Consider the following 8,135-nt stretch of genomic DNA (forward strand, 5'->3'; position numbering starts at 1 on the left):
TCTAGTGCTCGCACCCAGGGGACAGAGTAAAGGCAAGTGGGACCTGGACTCGAAGGCCAGTGATTGCTCTCCCCGCTGGAACACACCCAGCTCAGCCGGGCTGCAGCATGACTCTGTGGGATGGTGTGCTGCCCTTCTACCCTCAGCCCCGGCATGCCGCCGGCCTCAGTGTCCCTCTACTCATCGTCATTCTCGTGTTCTTGGTCTTGGCCGCCAGCTTCCTGCTCATCTTACCCGGGATTCGTGGCCACTCGGTAAGGGGGTAGTAGAAGCTCTGGTCTGGGGGATGGAGGGCATCTTGGACAGCTTGTCTCTGGAGAACTCAGGACAGGTAGGAGAGCAGCAGGGTCTTTCATGAAGAGTCAGGCTGAAGCACACTGAACCAGGCGAACACAAGGGGAGCACCCCAGTAGTCTGGTCCAGTACGCACCCCTTCCCAAGAATAGGGAGAAAGCCTCTGCAGGACATTCAGAGAGGACCCTGCCCCACCAAGCTGGAACATTCAGGAGGGTGCTGCAGAGAGTGGGTGTCCAGTCTGGTAATCCTGGGGTCAGTTCAAGGCTTCACCTGCTGCAGGGACCCCCTCCTCTCCCCAGGCTGCACCTCCACTCCCTTTCCACCCCCTTCCTGACCTCCGGGTGATGACCTCTGGCTAAGAGGACAGAAAACAGCAACTCAGACTGCTATGTTTCGCCTCTGCACTTTGTTGTCGTGTGCCCCCATCCTAAAGCAATTTCTTCAAAGTTATGGTAAACTGGGCACTTTTTCTTAGATTTCCCCCTCTCCCAGAACCTAAGTTGTCTGCTTCTCAAGGCTCCCCAGGTCTTGTGTTGGTTTTCTGGGAAACTGGCATGCCTAGTAATATCTGAGATGTAGTGTCCCACCTCCTCTACCTGGTGACCAGACCCTGAGGCCTCCCTCTCCTGAGGGAGGTGACCCCTGCCTGCCTAGCACTTCTGGACTCACTGAGCCTCACCATGGCAGTGAGCCAAGCAGGAAGCAGCTTCAGGAGTAGGAACCAATAGCCAGAGAAAAAAGGGGATGGGGGTGGCGGGAGAGGATAAGGTAGAGACAGCCCAGTGGCAGGGTGGACTGGGAAATGGGGCTAGGGAGGTAGAAACATGCAGCCAGAAAACATCAGACATGCCAATGGTTCAGAGGTACTTGCATGACTTGACTTCAGCCTTTAAAGGTCAAGAATGTAACTGGGAAAGGTGGGCAGGAGAGGGAAGTTGCAGAGTCACTCAAGGCCAGGGCAGTATGGGGTCAAGGGAGGTCTGCGGGAATCTGGTCAGGCAGTACCCAGACCTGACCCAGTATGTGCTCCTGCAGCGATGGTTCTGGTTGGTGAGAGTTCTTCTCAGCCTGTTCATAGGAGCAGAAGTTGTGGGTGAGTGTGTCATGCAGTGGATGGGGAGAGGACCTGTGGTGAGGAAGGGGGTGGCCAGAGGACACTTGGGCAAGTGGAGAACTTCAGTTGGGTTCCCAATCCCTCTTCCCATTCTCTTTCTAGTACCCAGGCTTCCACCCTTACCGTGTATATGGATTGGGCTCTAGACGCCCCCCTACCCACCCCCGCCAACTCTGTGCCCGTTCCCACCTCCCATCACCACTCTCCCAATTCCACGTCCCCAGTCTTCTACCTGACCTCTCCCCGCCCCCACCGTGTGCGTCTCCCCACAGCGGCGCACTTCAGCGCAGAATGGTCAGTCGGCAGCGTTAGCACCAAAACATCCTACAAGGCCTTCAGCGTGGAACGCGTCCGAGCCCAAGTCGGTCTGCATGTGGGCCTGGAGGGTGTTAATATCACACTCACAGGTGAGGGGGCTGCGGCTATGTGAGCTCCTGGGGTTGGCAGACAGACACCATGGGTCGGGGGAGGATGGCAGGAACAGCTGGGGGACCTGTGAGGACAGATCCCACAAGTTCAAATAACTTCTGGCCCTCACTGATTGGTGTTTTCCTCAACCGCTGCCAAACCCATTTTGCTCGGAGTCTCACTTTCCCAACTGAATCCGCTTAGTCGCCGGGTCCTAGCTGTACGCAGCCCGGTAACCTCGCCGCCATCCGCAGGGACCCCAGTGCAGCAGCTGAACGAGACCATCGACTACAACGAGCAGTTCGTCTGGCGGCTAGGCCAAAACTATGCCGGGGCGTACGCGGAGGCCCTGGAGAAGGGGCTGCCGTACCCGATTCTTTATCTGGCGGAGAAGTTCACTCCGAGCAGCCCCTGCGGGGTTTACCGCCAATACCGCCTGGCGGGACACTACGCCTCGGCCACTCTATGGTGAGAAGACACTCTGCGTCTCTGTGTGTGTGTATGTGGCAGAGGTGGGGGTGGGGGTGGAGGTGGGGGTGGAGGTAGGGGTGGGGGTGGAGGTGGGGTGGGGTGGGGGCGCGTGAGCTAGAGGATGTGAGTTCCCGCTGCAGCCTGACGCGCTTGGGGTGAGACTCGCAGCCCCGGGGGCAGATAGTTACGAGGTCGGTACCGGCCGCCGGAATCCGAAGAGAACCAGAAACGGCTAAACGCCGGCTACTCCCCTCCGGTGTTTCCCTGCGCCTCTGCCATCCCAGCCCCGAACTTTGATTCTGGGTTGGGATGTAGAGCCTGCAAGCCCGTGGGAAGCCGGGCGTGCTGGAGGACCAGGCTCACAGCGCCACCGCCCCGGCCCCCCCCCCCCCCCCCCGCAGGGTGGCCTTCTGCTTCTGGCTCCTTTCCAACATGCTGCTCTCCATGCCGGTTCCGCACTACGGAGGCCTGGCTCTCCTCATCACCGGCACCTTCGCGCTCTTCTCGGTGTTCGCCTTCGCCTCTATCTCCAGCGTGCCTCTCTGCCAGCTCCGCCTCGGCTCCTCCGAGCTCACCACTCACTATGGCGCAGCCTTTTGGATCACGCTGGCCACTGGTGAGGACCGAGGGAACACGCCCCCGGTGGCTGGGAGCGGGGACGGATTTATACCAGTGTGCGCTTTCCAGTTTGCATAGTGAGTTCACATAAATTATCTGATCTGTCCCGCTCACTAGTTCGTAGACGCTGGCATTGTTACACTTACTTTGCAGATGAGGGAGGGGAACGGAGTTCGGAAGGGTTCCTTCGGTATCTTACCCCACTAAGCATGAGAACCCGCGTATCATGCATTCCATACTAGAGATCTTTCTGCGGGTGTGTGTGGGGGGGCTGGGGGGGTGAATGCAGATACCTCTAACAGATGGAGATGGGGAGGCTGGGCTCTGATGCCCTAACAGCCTCCTTTACCCACCCCCAACCCCGCCCCGACTGCGCTATCGCAGGCGTCCTGTGCCTCCTGCTCGGAGCGGCGGTGTTGAGTCTGCACTACGCTCGGCCCAGCGCTCTTCGCCTCTTCTTGGAAGGAAGTGTCAAGGACCTCGAAAGTCCAGCGAAGGGGAGCTCGCCTCTCGTCCTCAGCAACCCACTGCATAAGCAGTTCAGGGCCTCGGACTTAACCATCAGTACTAACTTGTGAAAGGACTCAACGTCGGACTCCTTCTCCGCCTTGGTCCCCGCGCAGGCCGGGGTGCGGTGCCCGCCGAGCGGAGGAGCTCCGGGAGCGCGATGGGAGAGGCCGGTGGCCTCGGATGTGACACCCGCTCCGGGGAAAGAGTCTCCCAGGGTGAGCTGGAAATAAATTCTTTCTCTTTTGTTTTCTAGAAACTCTCCCCATTGTCTTCCCTGGCTTTTTAAGGCTTTCCGGGCGTACGAGACTTCCCTAGGTTGGAGATAGTCTAGTACACTCTTTGCATTGCCACTCACGCCGGGTTCTATCTGTCTGAAAAATGCAGAGTAACCCGGGAGAGGGTGCCCTCTAGTGAGTCCAGGGAAGAACCAACCAAAGCCAGCATCCTCCTGAGCTGCCCCAAGGACATGGTAGCAGTGACCAGACAGGTCTTCCCAGCTCCCCACCCCTGCCACTGGCCCCCTGGGATCCCTTTCTGCTGAGTGGGCTTGAAAGAAATATTATTTTGGAGTTTATTCACTACTTTAGTTTATTCATCAAAGGAGTGGTGTCTGAGGGCCAAGCTATGTCAACAAGGCATAAATATGTAAACCCTGGGAATTTTTTAAGGTCCTTGGCAAATCCTACAATCTTATTTGGCAAGTTTAGAACAGACGCTCAGAGAGAATGTGGCACACTCAGTTAATATTAGATCTAAGACAAGAAGTTTGGTCTCTTCTCCCTTGCAGTACTTTCATTAATGAAATCACACCAGCTGGGGCAGTAAAAGAAAAACAAAAGGGACCCAGGAAAAAGGAAATCAAAGACATGCAGAAGAATGAGAGGGACCATAGAAGAATCACATTGTAACCCCGCACACACATATGTCATTATGTGGGTGAAGCTGGGTCTCAGTAAATGCCACCTTGAGGCAAACCACCAGGGGAGAGCAGGGTTGCTAGGCAGAAACAGGTAATCTCTGCTTGGTCTGGTTTATGAGCAGCCTTGATGTCTGCCTTAGAGCTTTTTGTTTTGTTCCACTTTTAACACCAATAGATAGAGCCTCTTTCCCTATTCCACTTTCAGACTGGGGCTGGGAACTGATACAACCCAGCCTGTCGGCAGTTCTGGTGGTTTGAGGGGGTGGGTTCCAGAAAAGTCTGGAGCCATTTTGGAAGTCCAGGTGCCACCAGGGAAAGGAACGGTTACAGGGCACAGTCAGGCTCCTCGCAGGGGGCCTCGGAGGAAGCCTCTGACAGAGGGATGTCCTGCGGCTCGGGGCTCTCAGTGGCGGACCGGTAGCGAGGGCTCAGGAGTCCCCCTTCCTCGGGATTCAACTGCAGCACAGGGTCCTCCCCCACACTCTGGTTGAAGAAAGCCTTCAGCCTGTGGGGCTGCATCCTGTGAGCCACCACCATGGCCAGACCCAGCAGCACACACAGCAGTCCTGGTGATGGAGCAACAAGTATCCCACCTCAGTGATAGGAACACCCTCCCAAGGACATCTTTTCCAAAGAGCATTAGGCCCCTCCTGAGGGAGGCCTGGTGTCCCTGCTTCAGGGCAACTTGTGCTCCAAGAGATGATCAGTATCAGGTCGTATGGCTGTTATGGGTCTGTTGTCCTGAGTTTTTGGACTCTAAACCCAGTGTTCCTTCAGTTACATCCCAGGGTAGAGAGAGAAAACTCTGAAAACCAAGAAGCACTTGGAGGAGGGCAGGACACACAGGAGGAGACATAGGAAATGGCTTAAGGGGGCAGACACAGTAGGACAGGAGAAAAGAATAAAACTGCCAGGCAATTTAAGACTCTGTGAGGCAAGGACAGAGAAGTGTTCCAGGAATGGGGGACACGGGAAAGTGTTTTGGGGAAGGGGGGGGGTCATGAGGTCAGAAGATTTTGGGAAGAGCTGGGTGAAGAGAGAGTTAGGGAATAAGGGATATGACAAAGACAGATACATACAAATGCAAGGAAGTGAAGCCTGGGGATAAGGAATCTAAGAGGGAGGGGGCTCTAAAGAGGGGAAAGGCGTCCTTGGTCCCCAGAGGCAGACCCTCAACCCCATGGGCCTTCTGGGCCCTGGCCCTGAGCCCCCCACTGCCTGTCCCAGGGCCTCACCTGTGGTCAACGTGATCCAATAGGCAGGCCCACGGTGAGTGTGCAGTGTGGCGGCACCCAGGCGCAAGGGACAGGGCGGGGTGAGGGATGTGGCCGTGGAGAAGAAGAGCAGTCCCAACAGCTGGAAGAGACCTGTGGCCAGCAACATGTGGCCACCGTAGACCAGCACAGGCATGGACAGCATCACGTTGGCCAGCAGCCAGCAGAGGAATGCCACCCTGGAGAGCCAGGACCTGGTGAAGGCTGGTACCTCTGCCTCATTTGGGGCGAACTTCTACCTGGAGGGGCTGAGGTGGAGGCTCAGGGACCCAAGGACACCCCAAAGAGGTGAGGTGGGGATTCCTGCCTGTAGGCTTCCCAACCAAGTACTGTGGTCACCGGCACCAGACTATCTCACTAGGGATCTCCACATGAGTGTAGGAGAGATGGGTGGAAGCCCCATTCCTGAGTCTAGGCCAGCAGGGCCTCCGGCCACGCTCACCACAGCATAGCCGAGGTGTAGTGTCCCGCTAGGCGGTACTGGCCATGCAGGCCACAGGGGCTGTGTGGGGTGAACTTCTCGGCCAGGTAGAGCACGGGGTCTGGCAGCCCCTTCTCCAGTGCGTTGGCGTACTCCTCTGCGTAGTTCTCCCCCAGATGCCAGGTGAACTCCTCGTTGTAATCAATGGTCTCATTCAGCTGCTGTACTGGGGTCCCTGGGGAAGAGGGCAGCTGTGCTCAACAGAGACCCAAGGGCCAGAGTGGAGATGTACCTGGGCAGCATTTTATCACGCTGGACAGAGGGCCAGGCTATGGTCTCCAGTGAGAGAAGGCCATTTCCAAGGTCTGAGAGTTTCCCTTCCTACCACCCCGCATCCTGCTCTTTAGACCACTCTGAGCATAGCTCCCAAAGACACAGAGCCACGCCTTGCCCTCCCTCACAGGTAAGAGCCCTCCCTCACCTGTGAGCGTGATGTTGATGCCTCCCAGCCCAATCTGCAGCCCAACGTTGGCGCTGATCCACTGGGAACTGAAGGCCTTGTAGGACGTGTTGGTGCTCACCTGGCCCACAGACCACTCAGAACTGAAATTCACGGCTGGGTTGGGGAGTTGGATACACAAGAACTCAGGGAGGCCTGGGCATTGCTGGGTTAGAGCCAGGGGGAAAGCACCAAGGGGGCCAACCATGTCTGTTTTGCTCATAATTGTGTATCCATTAACCAGCATAAGGCCTGGGTCATAGTAATTTTGCCAGCGACATGTATGAGATGAATAAATGGGGGTGGAGTGGGATTTCTCTGGTGGCACAGTGGTAAAGAAGCTCCTGCCAATGCAGGAGATACAAGTTCAATCCCTGGTCCAGGAAGATCCCACGTGCCTCAGAGCAACTAAGCCCATGCGCCACAACTATTGAGCCTATGCTACAGAGCCTGTGCTCCGCAACGAGAAGCCGCTGCAATAAGAAGCCCATGCACTGCAACTAGAGAGGAGGCCCTGCTCGCTGCAACTAAAGCAAAAGTCCGTGCAGCAATGAAGACCCAGCACAGCCCAAAATAAAATTTTTTAAAAAAATGAATAAATGGGTCAGAATCCAATATCTCCCTCCCCTGGTTATACTCCTCTTACCCCTCCCCTCTCTTCCCCCATTTAGGGAGCGCTACTCAACCAGCTGGGGGAGGAAACACTAACATAATAAATGGTTCTAGGCAAACACAGGGAGCTTCAACACAGAGACTTTCTGTGTTTCCTATTGCCTAATCCCCAAAGCGAAGCCAGCCCTCCGCCATTCTTTCCCTCCAGTCTCCAGAGACCCTCTCCCCACAGGCATTCATTTGACCTGCTTTCCACTGAATAAAAATGTTCAGAAGGTTGGAGAGACACATGGAGGAGTCTTGCAGCTCTCAGGGAAAGGGTAGACATGAGGGAATAAGTCCAGGGCGAGGGAGATGTGGGAAGGGAGGTCTAGAAGTCCACCCTGAAGCAAAGGCTGCTGTGGGGACACCCCGATGGGAGAGACAAGACGGAGGAGCTGCCCAAGTCAGCTGCCCTTCACACTCACCGAGGATCACATCTCCAATGAATAAGCTGGTCACTACCCGCAGCATCCAGAACAGCCTCTGTGTCACAGGGCGGGAGTGGTGGCTCACGATGTCTCACCCTCCTTCCAAATCCACCCCTTCTCTTCCCAGACTTGGGGAGGGTGTTTGCTCTAAAGCTGAGGTCACTCAGTCAACTGAGATCAAAGTTCCTGGCCCAGAACAGATACTCAGTAATTATCTGTCAGGGAGTGGGGAGCTCTCTGCTGGGAGGGTGGCTGATGTTTTCTCAGGACTAGACTCTCTCCTGAATCTGATTGTAACCAGAGAGTCTGGACCCCTCCTTCCAAGGTCAAGGTCTCTCTGGGGCTGGGGTCTGCAGGGTTTGTTTTGTTTCTCACCATCTTGCCCCGAATGCCTGGCAGGATGATGATGAAGGTGGCCAGTGAAGTCAGAAAGATGGCGACGATGACGGCCAATGTGGTGTCCGTTGGGAAGGTCGGCTTGGGCCCAGCATAGAAGGGGAATGTGTGTCCAAAGGCAGCCAT

The 8,135-nt window shown here is 56.0% G+C and overlaps 2 protein-coding genes across 2 annotated transcripts; one reads left to right on the forward strand and one right to left on the reverse strand.

Annotated features, from left to right (window-relative positions):
* Positions 1-107: 107 nt before the first annotated feature.
* DUOXA2 (dual oxidase maturation factor 2) lies at positions 108-3,486 on the forward strand. The gene is made up of 6 exons (XM_068964115.1): positions 108-254; positions 1,333-1,390; positions 1,684-1,818; positions 2,074-2,287; positions 2,692-2,906; positions 3,293-3,486. The coding sequence occupies exons 1-6, from the start codon at positions 108-110 to the stop codon at positions 3,484-3,486; spliced, it is 963 nt and encodes a 320-aa protein (XP_068820216.1).
* Positions 3,487-4,661: 1,175 nt separating this feature from the next.
* Positions 4,662-8,135, reverse strand: DUOXA1 (dual oxidase maturation factor 1). Its single transcript, XM_068964114.1, has 6 exons — positions 7,989-8,135; positions 7,611-7,668; positions 6,514-6,648; positions 6,054-6,267; positions 5,573-5,790; positions 4,662-4,903 (listed from the first exon to the last, which is right to left on the reverse strand). Exons 1-6 carry the CDS (start codon positions 8,133-8,135, stop codon positions 4,662-4,664), a joined length of 1,014 nt encoding a protein of 337 aa, XP_068820215.1.

Source organism: Capricornis sumatraensis, chromosome 2 (genome assembly GCF_032405125.1).
Source record: "Capricornis sumatraensis isolate serow.1 chromosome 2, serow.2, whole genome shotgun sequence".
NCBI classification, from domain to species: Eukaryota; Metazoa; Chordata; class Mammalia; order Artiodactyla; family Bovidae; genus Capricornis; species Capricornis sumatraensis.

Excerpts from the sequence above, each read along its gene's own strand:
- DUOXA2 (XM_068964115.1), top strand. The coding sequence starts at position 108 with ATGACTCTGTGGGATGGTGTGCTGCCCTTCTACCCTCAGCCCCGGCAT. Across the intron at positions 255-1,332 it reads CCGGGATTCGTGGCCACTCG|CGATGGTTCTGGTTGGTGAG; the intron begins GTAAGGGGGTAG and ends GTGCTCCTGCAG. Across the intron at positions 1,391-1,683 it reads CATAGGAGCAGAAGTTGTGG|CGGCGCACTTCAGCGCAGAA; the intron begins GTGAGTGTGTCA and ends GTCTCCCCACAG.
- DUOXA1 (XM_068964114.1), bottom strand. The coding sequence starts at position 8,135 with ATGGCTGCCTTTGGACACACATTCCCCTTCTATGCTGGGCCCAAGCCG. Across the intron at positions 5,791-6,053 it reads TACACCTCGGCTATGCTGTG|GGTGGCATTCCTCTGCTGGC; the intron begins GTGAGCGTGGCC and ends CTGGCTCTCCAG. Across the intron at positions 4,904-5,572 it reads TTGGATCACGTTGACCACAG|GACTGCTGTGTGTGCTGCTG; the intron begins GTGAGGCCCTGG and ends CTCCATCACCAG.